Source organism: Rattus norvegicus, chromosome 8 (genome assembly GCF_021556685.1).
Source record: "Rattus norvegicus strain SHRSP/BbbUtx chromosome 8, alternate assembly SHRSP_T2T, whole genome shotgun sequence".
Lineage (NCBI taxonomy): Eukaryota > Metazoa > Chordata > Mammalia > Rodentia > Muridae > Rattus > Rattus norvegicus.
The window spans coordinates 39788966-39811037 of NC_141541.1; the positions used below are offsets into that span (position 1 = coordinate 39788966).

Consider the following 22072-nt stretch of genomic DNA (forward strand, 5'->3'; position numbering starts at 1 on the left):
AGCATGACAAGACTAGTCTTGAAGAACTCACAAGTCTGGCCCCACTCCTTTACCTCTTCTTATTTTTTTTAGACAGGGTCTCACTATGTATCCTAAGTTAGCCTGGAATTGTAAGCCAAGCTTGCCTCAAACTCACAGAGATCCACTCAGTTTCTGAGTGCTGGGATCAAAGGCTTATATCACCACACCCAGCCAGCCCCAAGCTTTTCAATACTAATGTTCATCTGATGTTCCCCATCCCAGCCTTTCCTTTTATGAGTTTATTTTGATATGAGCATACCGCATATTGAGTTCTTTTGAAGTGCAAGTGATCACCAGGATCACACCAGGACCAGGATCTCCAGGGTCCACAGGGATCTCCCCATTTTCTGTACTACTGTGGAGTAGCCCATCGTATACATACACCATGCTTTACTGACCTCGCAGGGTCATTTAAGTTGTTTTCTTCTAGCTTTGGTCTATCACAAACGATGCTGTACAGAATATCTTCCACCCCTTTATTCATACACATGAGCATGTATCTGAGCCAGATTATCAGGTAGTGGGAATGCTAGCTCAAATGAATGCATTTTGTACAAAGTTGAATGTCCATGGATCTGGTCATGTCTATACATATGCACTACACACACACACACACACACACACACACACACACACACACACACTGTACAAGAGCACCCAGGAATCTATGCATGGGAATTACAGAGATGCTAAGGTCTCCATCTGTCTGGATTCTCTCTGCTGTGCTCTCAATGATATAACTTGCTGTGTTCTATGCTACAGGTATCTACAGGATTCCCAGTCACCAAATGTAGACATATGTGGGAGACACTCAACTCCTATTTAATGGTGACTCCCTGGTTGTTAAAAAAGGTCACCACATAGGCCAGGAGTTGTGGCACATACCTTTAATCCCAGCACTGAGGAGGCGGGAGCAGGTGGATCTGTGAGTTCCAAGCAAGCCAGGTACATAGTAAGACACTGCCTTTACAAACAAAAAAGGTCCACTGCAATGGCAGTAAAACGAATAAAGCCATAATGATGCCAAGAATGGGGTAGGAGTCGGGAGGATTGGGACCGATTCATTCCTTGAAAGTGAAAGCAGAGTGTGAATGTACAAGACAGCACAGGAGGAAGCTGCCACATAGGCAGTCAGTAGGAGGTGATCATCAGACCTACCCAGCGAGTCCGGGAGGGAAGCTGGGTTCTGAGAAACAGCTCCTGAGGACGGGAAGGGAAATGAAGCTGAAAACTGAGATCAACTAGAGGGCTGTCTGCAGATCAAGTGCACTAATTGGCTCCATCGCTGCCACATCCCGGGGGAAGCAGCTAATGCCAGGTGAAAACAGGAGGGCTGGCCTCTATAGCATTGAACCAATGGACTAGAGAAGTTGACAAACCTCTATCAAGAGCAGCTACTAAATAGCTGAAGCTCTGTAGGCCAGACAGGGTCTCCAGCTCTTATCTTCCTTTGGTTGGGAGCATGAGTTAACAGTACCAGTCAAACTGTACCACTCAGGCCCAGACTGGCAGCCAATGAGCCCCTTTCCCAACCACAGAGTACCACAGGAGCTTCCCACTCAGGGCAGAGGCCGTAGAAAGAGATCAACCACTGTGCTAGCAGCCGAAACATCTGCTCTCGAGAATATGCACCCAGTGCTTCATTTTTAAGTATGAATGAACTACTGTACATCACCAGACACTGAGGGAAAACAGAAGCCTGAAGAAGAATGACCAAGATAAACAAGGGAACCAGATCCCAGAGGAATGAAATAGTTTCAGGGTCAGGAGATAATTTAAAAACAACAACTCTAATTAGTGTGTCAGAGAAACCCAACACAATTTAGCTTTCCTAAAGCAGGAGCAAGATACTGTGAGGATGAAACTGGAGAACCAGAGGAAAGAGAATTTAAAATATCAACGCCAAATACCTACTCTAGAACACCTGGAAGACAGAGTGAGGACTATGTATCAAACCATAGTAAGAAAAGACACGGAGAAGGTAAGACAACTGAAAAGCTCAATTTCTAAAGTCTGCTCATTAATAGCACAACACAAGAACCTGAGTTTGAGTCTAACACTGGAGATAGGGTCGGGGGTGAAGCAAAAAGAAATGGATGAAAAGAAATCATCAAAGAAGTATGGATAGAAAAATGTGTACAGAGCAGAAGAATGACGAAGACTTTAAACTAAATGGCCTCAGATTAGTCAGAGCAATAGATAAGAAAGCTCAATACAGACACAGACACAAACAAAAGATTAGCTGAGTATATTGTATATACCCAATGAAGGTAACAAAAAGAAAATAACCCACCCTAAGGTACCTTCAGATCAATGAGAATCAGGCTGGCATTGGCTGTGTTATCTTCTCAATTATAAACCTAGCCTTGAATGTCTGGAGTAATCTCTCCAGCCCTGGCATCAGATATCTTAACAGTGACACAGATGGCTTGAAGTCAACAGATCAATGTTTTTAATGTCTGAAGGGGAAATTAATTCAGCTAGACAAATCAACCAAAAGCAACAAAACAAAGGTTTAAGAATTTACCTCCCACATATTCTCTCTGTGGAATTATTTTATAATTGCTTCAGCTAATCGAGAAAGGAAAGCAAGAAAGAGACACCAAATTTAGAAGACTCATTCTGACCTAGGGAAATCGTGAAAAGAAGTCTGGTTGAAAGCTACATAGCAAGACCCCAACATCAGCAGTCCAGCAGGAGGAGTAGAAACGGGCTTCCTGCGAATGGAAAGGTAATGCCATGTAATGAACTTCCAAACCGAAACCAATGTGTGAGTCACTTTGAGAGCAGGGAGGAAAGCCATGGTATTCTTTCAAACACAGTCAAGAGAGGCAACCAGGAACACCGTGAAAAGAATAAAAGCTGATAAAAAATCAGTGGTTCGAATGTTACTGACTAAAAAGCAGTATGATTCAGAGGGACTGCTGGGACCTAGGAATCCAGAGAATCACTGAAGTTAGACATCGCAAGCACTCTACACGGCTCGGTGAGATTCATTAAGGAGGTAGTAAAGAAGGTACCAGCCATACTAGCACTCTGCTTCCGTATGCAGCAAATACTAATATGTCAAAATAAGGAAAGTGCTGTTGGGTGATTTTTCAGCTTAGAACCAACACTGAGACAGAGCATGAAAGATTACCCATCCCGGATGGAGATATGGGTTAGTAGAGCACTTGCCTAGCATGCTGGAGGCCCTAGGTTCAATCCCTGGTGCTAAAAGAACTACAAGAGACAATGTAACAAAGCACACTGACAGCTAAGAAGACAGTGCTGGAAGTAAGGAGGCAGTGGAAGGCAGAGAGACAGTGGGAAAGCTAGACGCACTCATCCTTTCGCCTGACTTGCATTAAATGACAACAGAAACAGGAAACAAAAACAGGCTACGTTTAAAGACACTGAGACTTCTAAAGGCAGATATACAAAAACTGGGAGTGCAGGGAATGAAGAAGGAAAAGGAGTTGATTCTTTCCTTTCTTCTTTCCTTCCTTTCTTTTTCAGACAGGGTCTCCTTAACACTGGTCTGGGTGTGGTTGCTTCTGAGAAGTGGGGTGGGAAGGGGACAGCAGTAGGAGTCTGTTCACACCCATTATAAACATCCTGGTGCTATCCGATTATATGATCAGGTAACACTGGACTCTGACAAATGCCTGACCTTCCCACAGAGACTTTCTGCTGAACAGTTCAAGCTAAGAGCAACTTACTAATAAAGCTTGACATAAAATTCTGAGATAAAATTTTATCTCCATTCAACTAGAGATTCCATGATCTCGTATGGTAAAGAAACCTTCTTAGGTGGGCAAGCCAGCATTCCGATTCCCAACTTGTCATTCAGAGACACTAAGTCTCCATGATTCAGTGACTTTTTCTGGTTTGATGGCTGTAAGCCTACAGTATTTCTTGTGTTCGATGATCATGGCATGCTGTTAGTGTTTTGGCTGAGACTTGTCTGGCAAGATATTCCTTGCTGGCCACTGTTCATGTAACTTGTCCCTTGGCTCAGCTACAGTGGGAGGGCTGCCGAGGACATCACAGCGGATGGGTTCAGAGGCTTGTGCCAGTCTGTGCTGGAGAGGCACCAACAGACCCTGGTACTCCAGCTTCTTCCAATGGCTGGAGGATCTGCTTCGCTGCTGCGTTCTATCAGGGCTGGGATCATCTTGGGGTGCCTTCCAAAACAGCATAGGGCTCCCTTATCCACAGGAGACAAAATAATCTAGCCTGGTCACTCCCCCAGAGAAGAGGAGTCATGCAGAAATGGAAGCCTGATAAGGCCCAAAATCTAGAAGGCTGAAACTCAACACTTTCACTTTCAACAACACTGACTGAAAAAACAGGCAAGAATGAGGATGGAGCCATTCAGATGTGTGGGAAAATATCTTAATCCATCAAAAAAAAAAGGGGGGGGGGACCAGTTTTTCTTATTAACTAGGAAACATATTATATTCATATCCATAAAAGGCAAGCTTCAGGGCCGCTGCTGCCCCCCCATACACACGCATGCGCATGCGTGCGTGCTTGTCTGTGTCTGCCTCTGCCTCTGCCTCTGCCTCTGTGTGTGTGTGTGTGTGTGTGTGTGTGTGTGTGTGTGTGTGTGTGTGTGTGTATAGCATGTACCACATAGAGACTAAAATAAATAGGATATCCATAACGCAGAACACATGGTTAAAGAAACAGAACCCTACCTGAGTTTCCTGGCTCTGCCCTGCCATTTTGATTTCAGGGTCAATCCTGTCTTTGTTGCCCTCTCAGCATTATTACAGATGCGTGCACACCTGAGCAACATACTGTTCAGATCTGCCTGTTCCTCAGAATCACACCATATGTGCCTCTTGCCCCGACCTGATGACTTAGCCTCCATGAATACTGGCAGCTATATTTCCATTGCCAGAGAAAGGCTGTCCACCTTGAGACTATACTCTACTGACCTTCTCTACTGCTACTTGACTAAATCTAGTCCTTCATATCACGAACAGCTCTGTCAGGGAAACTCTTCTGAGAATTAGCTAATCTTTTAAAATGCTCCTCCCAAACAAATCCTTCCTCCTCTCTCCGGAGTTTGAGTTTTGCCTCTGTAAAGAGCACAGACTAGAAGAAAATCCTGGCCTGTGGCTAAGTACTGAGTGTTCTAGGCAACCAAAATAGTGATTCCCAAGATCTCATCCCTTGCTCCCTGTCCAGGCCGCTCACACACAGACTCTTGTCTCCTCCAGTAAACCTGAGATTCCACACCCTGCTTTATAGCAGGCAAACAATTGGCCTTTTAGAAGGTAGCCTGTAGTTCTGAGTCACACCTCTCACCTCTATCTCCCCCTTCTTCTCCCGGTGAGAGGAAACCTAGACCTCAAAGAAAAACTCCATTAACAGGAGTCATGGCAGTGGGAGGAGTCAACACAGGCTCTGCCCTTCCAGGGTGACACACAAAGACCAACTATGTGAGATGACAATGGACTGGCCCACAGGTTCTTCATGGTTACCACCTACCACGGCCAGGGCCAGCCACATTTCCTATGTGATCCATCAAGGATCAGACACTGGGAAGCTGCAAAAACAGTGAGAGATAATAGGATAGTCTGAGAGCTGACGCTTTTTGACCCTTTCCACACACCAGCTGTAGTGTAAGAACTTTGTACACCTTACTCATCTCAGTGGGTTGGGGCCGTGATATCACTTTAGGAGGTTAACCCAGCATTTCAAAAAGGAAAACAAATAAGACTTGAAATAAACAGAAAACTACTGGTGATTATATCACTAAGTCATATTGTTCTGTGAAACTTCTGGCCCACTTACATTCTTGTATACTTATTTATATGTATGAAACCAGAAAGTAAAATGTTCCTCTCACTGAGGACAGAGACTAAAAACTGTTGCAAAATACTTCCTTTTTCATCTATTTCATAACGGTCCCATTGAGATGTTTTCAGTTACTAGCCCAGTTTAATGTAAAAAATACCTGAAGTCACTTCACCAACTTCCTGTGCCCATGTTTCAGTCACTGTTCCCACCTGCACTTCCAACCTAACAGCCTCTTCTCTGTTCCCCTTTCTTCTCCAGACGACTTGCTGTTCTCAGAGCCTAGAACATTCTCCTCCTGTCTTCCTCGAGCTGGCTCCTCCTCAAGCATCGAGTCTGTCTCTGCTGGTGCATGACCTCCACATGCAGAGGCCCCTTGGTCACAGTCTGGGCAGCTCTCTGCCCATGGCCTCTGAAACACTGTTCACTTGTTTGCTGTTTGTCTTCCCCTCAAAACCCGAAGACTACTGACATGTTTTGTTTTAGACTCACCTACTAGAGCATCCGGACTGAGCAGAACTTCAAGTGTTAAGTGAACAAGCATGCCCTGGGCCTTTCTAACGACCAACATCAGAGACAGGACTCCATTCCTAGTCTACCTGAACCCGCATTTACTGCTTACCTTCTGTGGGCTGTGATATCCTAGACCCAGGTCTATTCAGGATGGAAAGGGAACATTTATCCTGATGAGCTTGCAGAGGGACTGCTGTGACTGGGACAGAAGGAACAACGCCATCAGGGACTGTTAACACTGAGATAGAACCAAAGCAAGCCTAGTTCCCAAGTCCATGCTCCCTCCATTGTGTCACTGGTGTAAAGTAACTCTTTAAGCTACTTCTTGGTGAGCTGAGAATCTGGAGGGAATCAATGAGAGAGGAGACTACATTCTCTCAGATTTGAATAAGAGGAAAACATCACCAGTCACGGAAGAAAGACCAGAAGAAATCAGTCAAACATGATTTATGCTGAGTCCAGGACAGCAGCCAGCTCAGAGAGAAGGGAGGGCTCTCCTAGTCCAGTGATATTATGGGGGAAAAGGCTGAGAAGAACCACAGATCAGCAAAAAACTTTAAAGATATAACTGTGTATTGGACACAGAGGACTAAGGTTACAGGAACCTCACTTTAAGGTACATGGGGTAGGCCATAGCGAGTTGTAATTCGGAAGCTAAGAACAGAGAAGCATAGGGGGTGGCGGGTAGGGGGGCACACAATGCTCTAAGTAGGCCCTGACTAGGATGCCTGGAGCTGAAGAGCTAATGGCCAGAATACTTTGGTAACACTGACACCTTGTGGCTATGGAATGCCTGTCCCACAGAAAAAGGAATCTATGGGCACTTCAGTTATTCTCCTTATACTGCTGAAATACGTTAAAACTGATGTCCGTGCTAATAATTTTGGCAAGTCCTTATAGTAAACATTACTTCTGATGTTTGTGTTTCTGTCAATAAGCCAAGCCACTGGGTAATGGGGCAACCTGACTCTGTAACTGTGAGTTGCTGGACTCCCAGCTGCCTTAACCAAAGGGGCCGTCAGTCAAACAGTGAGGCAACACTGGCCATTTTAAATGTTCCATGCATGACATGAAGAAACCAGACAACAATTACAGCTAACTGTCTGGGTTCCTGATGGGCAGACTCAGCTAGCTTTGGCTATTTCAAATAGTTTAGAACTTTTTTGCTATTACAAGCTTTGCTAAACAATAGAGAAAATCGTTTACCAGCAGGCCAGAGGCCACAGGTCACTTATTCTAGTGACCTAGCAAAAGAAATACTTGTGATTGGCACAAGCACAAACCTTCATTTGCATATGGGCCTGTGATTTACCCATCCCCTCTCTGGCTGTGAGCAGTAATTCAGTTCACTCAAGTAAACCGTCTGACCGACAGCTGCTGAAGGTGCAGTTCCAGCCACAGCCTTTTCAAATAGTTTGCATCTGACTTTTGCAACTTTTGTGGTCTCACCCTCACTTTTTGCAGTGGGCTGTGATTGCCTATCACCAGGTCTATTCAGGCTAGAAAAGGAAGAATTATCCTGATGGGCCTGTAGAGGGACCGTTGTGACTGGTGCAGAAGGAACAATGCCGCCAGGATTCACCGGGACACAAACGTTCATTTGTGTGACTGAGGCACCATCCCCTCTTTGGCTATATAAGGAGGCAGACTAGGAGGCATTCTTCTGCTCACTTAAACCCAACAAATGTCCTCCTATGAGTGGTCTCCTCTTGCCTACTTTTGCTAATTGCGGCAGAGATGGCAGCACAAAGAGAGAAGCAACAGACACAGCAGGGTGGCGGTGGACAGAGTGGTGGAATGGCCATGGCAGGGACGGCTGAACAGTCTACAGGCTGAGCTGCAAAAACGGCACAGCAGTGGGCTGCCTGATGGCGGAAGCAGCAGCCGGACAGTTCAAGAGTGGGCAGAAGAGTGGTGGGAGAACTACTAAGGAGAGAGAAGGGGACTGGAGAGATGACGCAGGATTAACAACACTGGCTGCTCTTCTAGAGGACTGGGGTTTGTTCCCAGCTCCCACATGATCCCTACCTACAGCTATCCATAATTCCAGTTCCAAAGGCACTGTGACCACACATGGTGCACGGGCACACATGCACGCAAACATAGAGAGAAGACAAGAAGGGGCAGAGGATGAAAAGGGATAAAAGACTGATAAGGAGTCAGAGAAGAGACACTACAGGCTCTGATCGCTAGAAGGGTTCCTGGGAACCGTCAACTCATTAAACCCAACGTTATCAGACACGCTAAGACAAAAGCTGCAACACTGGCCAGTATCAAATGCTACTGAATACTGTCTTACGCAAGAGCTCTAACACTCTTTGAGCTAAGTATCTCGATATCTGAGGCCTGAGCAAGGACTGGAACACTGTCTGCATGCCTGCATACCTTGCTGCCTGCTATCTGCATGCCTTGCTGTCTGCTGTCTGCATGCCTTCATGCCTTGCTGCCTGCTGCCTGCTGTCTGCATGTCTGCATGCCTTGCTGCCTGCTGTCTGCATGCCTTGCTGCCTGCTGTCTGCATGCCTGCATGCCTTGCTGCCTGCTGTCTGCATGCCTTGCTGTCTGCTGTCTGCTGTCTGCATGCCTTGCTGCCTGCACGCCTGAATGTCTACTACTACTGCTGTCAAGCACTGGGGGACAGAAAAGCTGCCAAAGACCAGCACATGAAGAGCTTCTCCTCAACTGTCCATGACTTGGTTTCTTTTCTTCCTTTGTGTGGTAAAGGGCATTACACCTAGGGCCTCAGACTTGTGCAAGCACTCTACTCTTAAGCTAAAACCTCAGTGTTCTTTTTATTTTGAGACAGCATCTCATAAGTTGTTCAGGTCAGCCCTGAACCCCCTCTATGGCCCACACAGACCTTAGACTTTGAGCCTTTTGCTTCGGCTTCAGTCCAGGAGCTAGGACTACAGGTCTATCCCAAAGCTGGACTCAACTGAAGTTTCCATCCAGGTAAAAGGAACCACAGCGGGGTTGGGGATTTAGCTCAGCGGTAGAGCACTTGCCTAGCAAGCGCAAGGCCCTGGGTTCCGTCCCCAGCTCCGAAAAAAAGAAAAAAGAAAAAAAAAAAAAAGGAATCACAGCATTTGTCTCTTCACAACAACTCGTAGCCCTCTTTCCACTGCCCTAAACAGGCCTAAGGTCAGAGATGGCATCTGACTGGACTCTGAAGCAACGGAGCCCAGTACACCAAAATAATCATAGTAACTACTATTAAATGGGTGCTGACTGCTTCTGAATAATGGACAAACATATTCTTGAATTTCGCCTATGAGAACTTCAAATGCAAACCACAAGAAAATGTTTATTTCGATACGAGCTGAAAGGTTTTGGAAAGGTCAAGAATTGAGACATGACGGCAGGCACCCCCACAAACAGTGTCTTTTAAAGACCAGTATCTTCCTAACTATGATGTACATATGACTTATAGGGAAGTCCAGCTAGCACATCGGTTTAGTTCTGCAATCTGCAGTAGGGTCTGGGATTCTGTGCCTGAGAAGCACCTAGGTGGTGTTCCACAGACCACATTCTGAATGGCAAAAACCTGGAAAAGGGACTGAAAAACTCCTACCAACCACTCCAGCCAGTGGGTCCTACCTGACCCACACGTGGGTGAACGCCCAGCAAGCTGGAAGTGATACATTCATTATTGGAGGGGCGGAGGAAGAAACACAAAGAGGAGGAGACCGTGGGGCCTCTCAAAGCCTAGAATACTTACTTTGGTTCTTTATAGGCAGAATCTGCCGACTTACTGTTTATAAAGTCACCCATGGACAGGATAAGCAGTCCAACAAAGGACAAACACATCAGGCCCTGACCCCAACTGTTGTGACTTCCAAATCTCCAGGCCAGGACTAGCTGGGGAAGGCAAGCCCACAAAATCCACAGCACATGTGCTAAAGAAAAGCTCCCATCCCAAGCTCCCATGCAGTGTAGGTGATCGTGGGGAAAGGGTTATGGAGATATGTGGAACGGGGTCTTGAGGAGCCCTCACCAACTGTCACTTTCAATAATCATCTTGGATGAAAAACGGAGGGAAGTGGCCACTATCACTTACGTGCGGTGTCGCAGAAGTACTATGGTGGGGTCAGGCTTTGAGAATGCACCAGGGTTGACCTCAGAACAGAACCCTGTGAATTCTGGCTAGGGATGGGGAGGGCAGTGGAAGAGCTGGGAGAAGTGGAATGATAGTAAGCAGCGGCCCGAGTCTGTAGTCTGGTGGTTTCTGTCAGCCAAGCCTGGATACAGTGCCTTCTGTCATGCCGCTGCTGCCCCGTGTCAAAGAAGAGATTTGCTTAAAGGTCAACACTTAAAGAAAATAAATACAGCTGCCTACTTCCATCAGCTTAAACCGAAAAATCTGGCTGTCTTTCAGAGAAAAGCAGGATCTTGTGCTGTCTGCTCTGAAAGGTTTGCTTGTCTTTTATCAAGTGATCACATGTATTTCCAAAGAACAACAATAACCCTCAGTTATAGAGCCGTAGAAAATACTATTAAGATGACAGTGGATCAGGATACCTGTAAAGCTAAATTGTTCTTAAATGCCGAAGGGCCAATAAGAACACGCTACATAAGGATGTGAACAAATCACCACGTGTCCAAACCATACTCTGGAATTTCACGGTTGGGAACCATGAAGGTCAACCCATTTCCCTCATATACTGCCTACAAAATCTTGACACATCAAGTCTTTCTTGAGGCATGGAATGATTACCTTTTTGGTAAATAAAAAACAAAACAAAACAAAACAAAAAAACGCTTTCAAGGCTGGAGAGATGGTTCAGTATTTAAGCAATGGCTGCTCTTCCGGAAGACTCAAGTTTGATTCCTAACTCCCACGTAGCAGCTTGTAAGTCTCTGTAACTCCAGTCCCAGGGGACCCAACACTCTTCTCTGACCTCTATGGGCACTGCATACACATAGTGTGCAGACACGCATGAACACACCCATACGCACACCCAAGGCAGATATTTTCAATCAAAAACAAATTTCTGTTAGCCATATGTTCTTGCCCGACTCAAATTCATCCTTCTTGGGCTTACTCTTTGTCTCTTCTACCAGGATGTGGGATTCTTCAGGGAATGACAACCTGTGCAGCACCCAGCACATGATGCATGGTGTCAGAGTGTGGTGAGATAGCAGCGCCCTGAAATACTTCCTCTTCCTGCCACCTATCGCTGTGTGATTTTTCAATTGGTTACCTAGCTTTCCAAACCTCGGTTTCCTCCCCTGTAAAGTCCTCTCACGATAGTGTTGTTCTATAAATTAAATGTATTAAATGCCACATCCTGAGTTCGTATCATAGTAAGGGTTTTAAAAGTGTTAGAAATTATCAGTTATGCTCATTAACATGTGAATTTATAACTCCATCCCACGAATCACACTTATTCCCCAAATATCCTGGACCAGGAAGGATTTCTCAACCTTAACATCCATGATGGTTCTCTCTCATGGAAGCCCATCCTGGACACTGTGGGATGTTGCACTGCAAGCCTATCCTTTAAATACTACATGTCAGTAGCATGTGCACACTCAGTTCCAAGAACCAAAATTGTCTTGAGAGATTGCCAGGTTCTCTGGAGGGAAACACCCTCCCTCTTTCACTGAGAGCCACTGGGCTAGAATTTTCAAATTTGAGTCTATTCACCACAGCCCTTGGTCTCGCCACCCGCTTCTCCCCACGGGCAACCACTACAGCCACCATTTGCTCACCACTCAGATGCCTTGGAGGAAACAGGTTATAGGTGCTGTAGATATCATTGGAGAATTGCAACTTGAGCTCTGGGTTCCCCGTTAGGAGCTGCGCCACATGTTCTACCTGAAACGGTGTCTTCTCCAGGATTACCACAGCATCTTCTCCATGAGTATCCCCAGAGTCCTCATTCACCTGCGGGCAGAGTTATCATCAGTGGGTGCAAGGACAGTGCCACCAGAAGAGCCTGCTGAGTACACGTAGAACCTTCCCAGAGCCTCTGAAATCCCAGCACTTGGGGCTAGGGAAATAGTTTTGTTAATAAAATGTATTCTCATGCAAGTGTGAGGACCTGAGTGTCCATTTAACAGAACCCATGTGAAAAGGCTGGGTGTGAGAGAGATCCTGTCTGGAAAACCCCGGGGTGAGGGGTGGTTGTTACTTAAAATCCCAGAACTGGAAAGGCAAAGATAAGTGGACTCCTGGGGCCTGCTGGCCATGTACCAAGAAGCAACACAAGCAAGTAATAAACAAGACAGAAACAAACCTGAGGTTGTACTCTGGCTTCCACACTGAGGCCCGCACACGCACACACACGCACACACACACGCACACATACACACACACACACACACACACACACACACACACACACACACAAAAGATAAAAAAAAAATCCAGCACTTGTGATTTTAGGGTCTCTTAAACCACAATACCTGCATTTGCTTCCTTGAGGGCTCCCTTCTGAGGAAGTACAACACTTACTATTCTTCTCCCAGAAAAGGCACCTTAATCCTTGTGGAAATTCTCAGACTTTTCTTCATAAAAAGTTTCTGAGCTGTCATCTATTTTAGGTTTACAAGATCCCTGCCAAAGTCTCCTTACTTTAGAAAAAAAAGGACAAAGAAACTAAGATACAGACTAGAGAAATTAAGTGACGTATCCAAGGTCACATGAACAGTATCAGTATAGAGATTAGAAGCCCTATTAACTTCTAGCTAGAAATCTCTCAGCCCTAAAGTCTTCAGCCAGTAATACATACATATGGAGGACAAAAGGACTAAGAAAACCATACAGGACCTAATAAAAGACAAGAGACACAGAGAGACATTGAAGCTATGTCCCCTGATCCTCCCAAATGTAAGCTCTTGCAAGTGACTCTTGGACATAGCTTTGCTTGTATGTATTTAGTGAATGTATATGCTTGCAAGGATGGGCTTGTGTATCAAGTGCATGCATGTCTGTGTGGAGGCCAGAAGTCAAGGTTGTGTGTGGTGGTTTGAATGTGTTTGGCCCAGGGAGTGGCACTATTTAGAGGCGTGGCCTTGTTGGAGAAGGTGTGTCACTATGGGGGAGGGCTTTAAGACCCTCTTCCTAGCTGCCTGGAAGCCAGTCTTCTGTTTGCCTTTGGAAGGAACTGTAGAACTCTCAGCTCCTCCTGCACCATGCCTGCCTGGATGCTGCCATGTTCCTGCCTTGATGATAATGGACTGAACCTCTGAAGCTGTAAGCCAGCCCCAATTAAATGTTGTCCTTTATAAGAGTTGCCTTGGTCATGGAGTCTGTTCACAGCAGTGAAACCCTAACTAAGACATTGGGTGTCTTCCTCAGTGGCTGTCTAGCAAATATATTATATTTGAGATAGTATCTGTCACGGAACCTGGAGCTCACCAACTCACCTAGTCTATGAGCTCCAAGTATCTGCCTATTTCCCCTACCACCAGCCCACCTCACATACACTAGGGTTACAGCAGGACACTACCACACCCAGATTTGTATATAAATTCTGGGAATCCAAACTTAGGTCTCCACGCTTGTGCTTCAGACACTTCGCTCCTCCCTGCCCCAGGAACGACTTCTTAAAACTGTGGGTTTCACAGGCAGAGAACATTACAGAAACCCACAGCAGATCAAAATATAAAACTTAAGTGACCATGTAGTTCCCAGACCCAACTGATAGGACACAACTCCTACATCTAAGGCTCAAGGATCATAGTGGGAGAGGGGACGGAAAGATCGAGAACAGGAACTTTTCCACGAGACTGTGTCTCTAGGAATGTCAGAGAAGCCACACCCATGATGTCTCATCACCATGGCTACCTAAACAAGACCTGAACGAGGAAGGGATCAAGAGACATATTAATGTGAAAGGGGGAACTCTCATGAGTTTCAACCTGAGACTAAGAAGCACAGTAACTAATGAATGCTGAGAGCAGGCAACACAGCCTTCCCCAAGGAAGAATCCCCAAAACGGTTATCCAATACCAAGTAAGTGTGTGTGTGTGTGTGTGTGTGTGTGTGTGTGTGTGTGTATACACAAGTAACTTTATTTGTATTAAGCAAGTTGTAGATATATATATATCTATATATATCCATAGATATCTATATATATCCATAGGTATCCATATATCTCTATGGATATATATAGATATCTATGGATATATATAGATATATATGGTCATGGAAAAACTTGGAAGATTTCCAAGCACACGAGGACTAGAATTTTTTTTTTAAAGATTTATTTATTTCATGTATGTGAGTACACTGTGCTGTCTTCAGACACACCAGAAGAGGGCATCAGATCCCATTACAGATGGTTGTGAGCCACCATGTGGTTGCTGGGAATTGAACTCAGGATTTCTGGAAGAGCAGTCAGTGCTCTTAACCGCTGAGCCTGAGGACTAAAAATTAATTCACAATCAAATACATAATGAGTTGGAGGTGGTTTTTTTTTTTGTGCAATGCACCGACTTACCAAGATCTCAGTTCTAACCAGGTATCATTTGCACACTTTGGATTGTTCATGCCATTAAGCTAGGCAACACCAACAAATCCTGCCTGAAACGGCTTCGCTCAGATCCAAGATGACCATGCTTTATGAGCTGAAATTACTACTCTGAACATGCAAAGTGTTCTGCTCTGAAATGGCTTAATTACAGAACACAAATGCGTAGTATTTCCCTTTGAATTGTACTGTGCTAAACCGTTTTTTTGTTTTGTTTTGTATTTGTCTTTAAGTGCTGCTTAAGGCCTGCTGACGTGGCTCAGCAGGGGAAGGTGCCTGAGTTTGAGTCTCGGAAACCCATGTAAAGGTAGAAGGGGAGAATCATCTCCACAAAGTTGTTATCTGACCACATATGTCATGGTGTGCCCTCCAATACACACACATCCCAGTAAAAAGTAAATAAAGTGCTGTTTGAGTTGCTGAGTTGAGTTTCACTTTTAAAAATTGTTAAATGACTATGGCCTGGGATTAAGACAGAATTTCCAACAGTCTCTGAAATGGTACCTGTCAGGCTCAAAACAGAACAAATGGTTAGCTGTAGTAATCATAATTCTGCCACTATGTACGACATATTCATACAAAGTAGTACTCTCAGCATTGTTATCAAATGAAAACACTGATCAACTCTAAAAAATGCTCTACCCTGCTGCACTAGTCAGCCAACATCTTTCTTTTTTTTCTTTTTTCTTTTTTTTTTTTTCAGAGCTGGGGACCGACCCCAGGGTCTTAAGCGCTCTACCACTGAGCTAAATCGCCAACCCCAACATCTTTCTTTATAAGCAAGCACATACATGTCATTAGCATGTAAATTTGCTTACATCCTTAATGAAAAATATAAGTACACCAAATATATATGTATACATATACATACACACACACACTAGTATATAGTATATATGTCTGTACACCTAGTGTTGTGTAAAACTTTCTCAGCAGAATGAACTCAAAAGTGGAAAAGTTTCAACCAGCCCTTTCTTTAAGCAACCTCAATATCTGTCTCGACTAAGAGTTGCTTCAGTAGTTTGGGATGGTCTTCAACTCCCCTCTGCTCCCGCTAGACGGCTAAGCACAATGTATGTAGAGCCAGCGTCTTATCTGCCTCCTCAGTAGCTTGCAGTCCAGGAGCCCAAGAACAGAAGCAATTGTCTCCACATGCCATGCACATGCCTAGATCCCCCTTATACATGAGAGCGCACAGCACGTAGAAAGGGTTGACAGCTTAGGCTGAAGTCACGTAGAGCAGGGACCACACTCATAGCTATTTAGTCATTTCCAGAGACAGGACCCAGAACAAACATCTGCTGAGTTCCTGACGTCTTCATACGTAAAATAAATGATGATGAATGGCTTGGGGAATTTTACACGTGATTTTAAAACTGGCGTCTATTTCTTGGGAAGGAGATATTGGGGCAATTAGATCTAGATATGTGCATTCCTTTAATTACACAGCAATCTTGACGCTCCATGTACGTAGTAGTGGCGCACTCCACCTTCCCTGAAGAACGTGACTGGTAGTTCCCGTAATGGAAACAAATACGCTTCTGACACGAAGACTGGTTCCCTCCTTCCCGCGTCCCCCGGGGTGTTTAATGGTACCTTCCCATGCAGGAAAATAATTTTGTCCCGCGCAGACTCCCTCAGCACTTTTTGTACTCTAAAGCCGGAGAAGGGTAAGCGGACAGGGGCAGAGGTACCATTGCCAACGCCTGCTTCCTTCTCTGTGCTGGGGGTTTCTGCCTCCTCTGGCTCCGGTTCGCGCTTTCTCTTGAGTTGAGGCGCTGTATCCGCCATGCTGCCTGGGACGAACCCAACCCGCCTTCACGTAGGAGCCGCTGCCCACGCCCCCTTACGGCCCTTCCTTACAGCCTGTGAGGGACTGGACTTCAACTCCCGGCATGCTTCGAGCGGGCAAGGCCTCTACTCCATTTCACAGAGTGCTTCGAGTTGCAGTCCGTTTCTACAGGTTTTGCATATGTTTGGGTGAGGGTCACGCAATGACTTTTGCGGAGGGGCAAATTTAGATATTGCTGCCTGGCAGGCGGTGGGGAAGGGAAAGGGGTGAAGGCCTAACGAGATGGAGTAGAGGTGTTTGGCAGTGAAGAGGCCCACCTTAGCCCAGCGCCTGGGATGGGAAACCGAAAACACTTGGGTTCTGTAAAATGGACACACAGAGTTGAATAGTGACATTTTACATTAACAGCCCTACTCACGAGTGGGCGTGGAAGGAATTTTTTTTAAAATAAATCTACAAGGCATTTTATTTCTTGATTTTTGTTGTTGTTTTGAGACAGGGTCTCTGTATCGACCAGGCTGGCCTCAAACTCACAGAGATCCACTTGCCTCTGTCTCCAGTGCTGGGATTAAAGGTGTATAACCACCTTCAGGCTTGGTTGTTATTCTTTTTAAAAGTGAATACTTAAACCATTTTCCATTTTCTCCTACTTTCACTATTTTACTTCAGCCCCCACCCCCCACCCCTTTATATGTAGACTTAACCTTTTGGACGTTTTGGATATTTGTAGCCAAACGAGGCCAAACGAGGAAGGAAACTGTAAGTTCCAAATTGTAGGTACGTAATGTCAGAAACTAAAGTTAGCGCTTTGGTAATAGCTATAGCTTGCTTGCTTGCTTGCCCACTTTCCCTTTCTGTCGACAAGGTCTCACTGGTAGCCCTGACATATCCTGGCCTGGAATTCAGAGATCTTCTGGCCTCTGCTCCTGAGTTCCATACTCAGCTCCAACATACTTTAAAATAAGTTGATTTCTTATTAATCTTAGAATGATAGTTTTATATGAATTCAAGAATAGGGATTAATTATATAGACTTCTTTCATTCTAAATTTACTTTGCTGGAATCTTTGGTGAGGGATTTTGTATTAGATGTGTGTGCATATTGTGTTCAGTAAACATTGAACCTTGAGCAGTTAAACATGTGCTCTGCTACAGAAATATGCCTCAAGTCCTTGAGTAGGCTTCTAACTTCTGAAGACAGAAACCCAGTCACGTGCTTATCAAACTTCATTAATAGTGCCTAGGTGGATTCCTGTCTTGACACCTTGGGTCCTGGCAGAAAGTGACATTCTTTACTCACCATAATCCTGGGTGTTACCCGTCAGCTGACCGGAGTAGAAATCATTAATAAAGGGACTTTTTAAAGTACTGACTTGGGCTGGAGGGATGGCTCAGGGGTTAAGAGCACTGACTGCTCTTCCAGAGGTCCTGAGTTCAATTCCCAGCAACCTCATGGTGGCTCACAACCAGGTGTAATGAGTGTAATGAGATCTGGTGCCCTCTTCTGGCCTGTAGGCATATGTGCAGGCAGAACACTGAATAAAGCTTTAAAAAAAATAATAAATAAAGTGCCGACTTGGGGCTGCTATTGTATCCTGCTGTTTGAGCAGCAAGCAGTAACAGTGTCCTTTAGTAAATTTAGCTTTTTTTAGATTGCTTCTAAACTATCGTGGAATGAATGATATACTCAGGAAAAACCCTACTGTTTCTTAAACTATTTCAGAGACAATTTTAAATCTGAAACAGTTATAAATGTGGGGAGTTGGTGTTTGTGTTTTGGTTCTTTGAGACAGGCTGCTTCAAACGGAACCCAACAGGAGTACAAACATATGCTAGAATACTTAATTATTGTTTAGAGTATTCATTCATTTATTGTGTGTGCAGGTATGCAGAGATAATGATAAAACATCCTTTCACAACTCTGGGTGGACAAAAACTATTTGTAAGAAAAATGATTTTGTACTTGAAAATAAAACATTATCAATTCAACTTATAAAGATTAGCACTACCACCCATTCCTTTAAATTGTTTTTATTATTTTTCCAGCTGACACCAAATTTTATTTATTTATATACTCAAGCCAAAAAGAAAAGAGAGCTGTGCTATACAATAAGAAAGGTATAAGAAAGAAGTTGTCAGGCTGGAGAGATGGCTCAGCGGTTAAAAGCACTGACTGCTCTTCCAGAGGTCCTGAGTTCAGTTCCCAACAACCACATGGTGGCTCACAACCATCTGTAATGGGATCCGATGCCCTTTGCTGGTGTGTCTGAAGACAGCTACAGTGTACTCACATACATGAAATAAATAAATCTCTTTTAAAAAAGAAAAAAGTAAGAAGTTATCCCACATGACTGGTCACAGCCCATTGGTTGGTTACCTACACACACTAGGGCCTAAGAATCTCTGTGTGCCTCCACTAGAAAGAAAGCTGAAGGAACACATTGAGAAGATAATACAGGGAAACAAAAGCTGCCCAATGCATTCCCCAAAAGGCAGAATTTATAAATAACTCAAACAAGCCAAACTTCTGGGCATGGTGGCATGGGACTGTAATTCCAGCACAGGCAAGAAAATCATGAATGAAAGCCAGGCTAGGATTCATAGAGAGGTCCTATCTCAGACCGTGTCCTTCCTCCCCCCCCCAACCCTATCACACACACACACACACACACACACACACACACACACACACACACACACACACTAATGGACATGTTTAAAAGAATTTTAACTCTGCTTTAACTTTGATACCTTGTGTGCTATACCCTCTGAATATCTCCATTTCAAACACAGTTTCTACCCCCAAGGGGCCAAGAGAGACCTAGAGGACAGGATACAATGCTTGCTTTCTTTTTCGTTTTTCAGGGAAGGCCTGAGCCCGTAAGATCACCTAAGCAGAAAGCCTGATGACCTGAGTTCAATCCCGAGGTACTTGAATAGACGTGGAAGAAAAGCCACCACACTCTTACCCCCTAGACACATCATGCACACATAAAAGACAATGACAATTTTTTAATCTTACAAGGAACTTAAAATAGTTTGAGGATTAAAACTATTTTAACTTTTGTTTTCCAATCTGAGTTCTTTAACTGCATCAAGGTTGTACTAAGGGAAGCCTTAAGACTCCTGTTATTTTTTATTCATTAATTTATTTATAGCACGACTGTGGGCATGCCACAGTATTTGTGTGGAGGCCAGAAGATAAATGTCTGGAGTTGATTCTCTCCTTCTACCTTCCATGGGTTCCAAGGTCAAACTCTGGTCATCAGGTGTTGATATGTCTTTACCTGCTGAACCCTCTGACTGGTCCTACTCCTGTTATGTCTCTTTGTGTTTAGAATGAAAGCTCTTTAAGAAAAAAGATACCTTTTAAAAAAATGCTGTGGGGCTGGAGAGATGGCTCAGTGGTTAAGAGCACTGACTGCTCTTCCAGAGGTCCTGAGTTTGATTCCCAGCCACCACATGGTGGCTCACAACCATCTGTCATGGAATCCAGTACTGTTTTCTGGTGTGTCTGAAGACAGCTACAGTGTACTCACATACATAAAATAAATAAATCTTTCCAAAAAAATGTTGTGAAGTTTATCTGGGCAAGACCAGCTTGTCCTCAGAGCAAGTTCCAGGACAGCCAGAGACTACACAGAGAAACCCTGTCTCTAAGAACAAAAACAAAGAAACAAAAATTAAATATTGTCCATGAATTTGTTTCAATATTAAATTGATAAGCCAAAATACCAGAGGGCTGTGCATAGTGGCACACACTGTTATCTCAGCAATCAGGAGGCAGAGGCAGGAGATTTGCTGCAAGTTTGAGGTCTAGTCTATACAGCAAATACCAGGCCAGTCAGAGCTACATAGCAAGATGCTGTCTTTAAAGACAAACAATAAAAATAAAATAACATCAGAGGCCTACACAAGAACAGCTTCATACACATGCTTTCTTCTGACATTTAGAATGTGGAAAAGAGGAAATAAGGGTCGTTGTTGCTGTTGTTACTGTTGTTGTTGTTGTTATTGTTGTTGTTTTTCATCTGCCATTACTGGGCTATGATTTTAGTGTGCCCAAAGGCCCATATATTGAAAACTTGATCCCAGCATGATGGTACTGAGGTAATGGAGTCTTTAAGAGGTGGAACTGGCCTGTCACGGCATTTCTATTGCTGTGATAAAACATCACGACCATAAGCAATTTGGAGAGAAAGGGGTTTCTTTCATTTTATTCTTCCAGGTAAATCAATCACTGAGGGAAATCAGGGCAGCAACTCAAGCAAGGCAGGAACCTGGAGGCAGGAGCTGATGCAGTAGCCATGGAGAAGTGCTGCTTACTGGCTTGCTTCCCATGGCTTGCTCAGCCTGCTTTCTAATAGCACTCAAAGCCACCAGCCCAAAACTGGCATCACCCATAATGGGCTAAGGTCCTTCCATATCACTCATTAATCAAGGAAATGTCCATAGGCTTGCCCATGGCTAATTTGGCAGGAGCATTTTCTCAATTAAAGTTCCCTCTTCCAAAACAATATTAGCACGTGTCTAGTTGTGATAAAACCAGGCGCGCACTACCTGTCTTTAGTTACTTTCTATTCTTGTGATAAGATACCCTGACCGAGGAAACTTTCAGAAGGAGTTTATTAGGAGCTCATAGTTTCAAAAAGTTAAAGTCTGTGACTATAACAGGCAGCATGGCAGCAGGCAGGCTGGCAGGCACAGTGTTAAGAGCTGTAGCTGAGAGCTCAAATCTTGAGATCTATGAGGTAGAGTGAAGGAGAGAGACTGGGAATGACAAAAATCTTTTAAAACCTCAAAGCCTAATCCCAGTGACACACCTCCCTCCAAAGAGGCCACACCACCAAATCTTTCCAAACAGCTCTACCAATTGGGGACCAAGTACTAAATATATGAGCCGGGCTGGAGAGATGGCTCAGCGGTTAAAATCACTGGCTGCTCTTCCAGAGGTCCTGAGTTCAATTCCCACCAACTACATGGTGGCTCACAGCCATCTGTAATGGGATGTGATGTCCTCTTCTGGTGTGTCAGTGACAGTGTACTCATATACATTAGGTAAAAAAATAAATAAATCTTAAAAAATTCTATGAGCCTATGGGGGCCATTCTCATTCAAACAGTCACACTCTTGGAAGGTTGTTAGGTCATCATGGTGCTATTCTTGGAAGGACTTAATGTATTTCTCCTTTGTGGAACTGCAATTAGACTACAGGGACCAGTATAGTGCAGTGTAGTGTAGAGCACTACATTACACCCTCCTCCTTGCTGTTAGCTTTTGAGAACTGGTTTTTATAAAAAGACTGTGCCTGACCTTCAAACTATTTTTTTCTGTTTTCATTAGATCTTATGCCCACATGTTCTTGCCACTATGATGCCCCTCATAAAGAGACTTGTACCAGAAAGGAAGCGTAGGTGTGGCCACCTGATCTGGGACTGCAGTTTCCAAATCTGAACTAAATAAACGTTCTTACAAAGGAC

The 22072-nt window shown here is 44.4% G+C and overlaps 1 protein-coding gene and 1 long non-coding RNA gene across 5 annotated transcripts in view; one reads left to right on the top strand and one right to left on the bottom strand.

The window, feature by feature from the left end:
• The window catches only part of Dcps (decapping enzyme, scavenger), a 53897-nt gene extending 37274 nt beyond the window's left edge, over positions 1–16623 (bottom strand). For all 3 annotated transcript variants that reach the window (XM_087560682.1, XM_087560681.1, NM_153302.2), the window contains exons 1-2: positions 16398–16623; positions 12037–12211 (exon numbers count right to left, since the gene is read on the bottom strand). In XM_087560682.1, coding sequence (XP_087416808.1) covers positions 12037–12211; positions 16398–16592 — 370 coding nt within the window. In that variant the 5' untranslated portion in view covers positions 16593–16623. The remainder of the gene's footprint in view (positions 1–12036; positions 12212–16397) is intronic.
• Positions 16624–16693: 70 nt separating this feature from the next.
• LOC120094323 (uncharacterized) lies at positions 16694–22071 on the top strand. 2 transcript variants are annotated; one of them, XR_015627593.1, is made up of 3 exons: positions 16694–16781; positions 19458–19520; positions 21936–22071. It is a non-coding gene; the product is annotated as an uncharacterized LOC120094323 (long non-coding RNA). The 2 variants fall into 2 exon arrangements; XR_015627592.1 differs by lacking the exon at positions 21936–22071 and having other exon boundaries at positions 19458–20163.
• Position 22072: the final 1 nt, after the last annotated feature.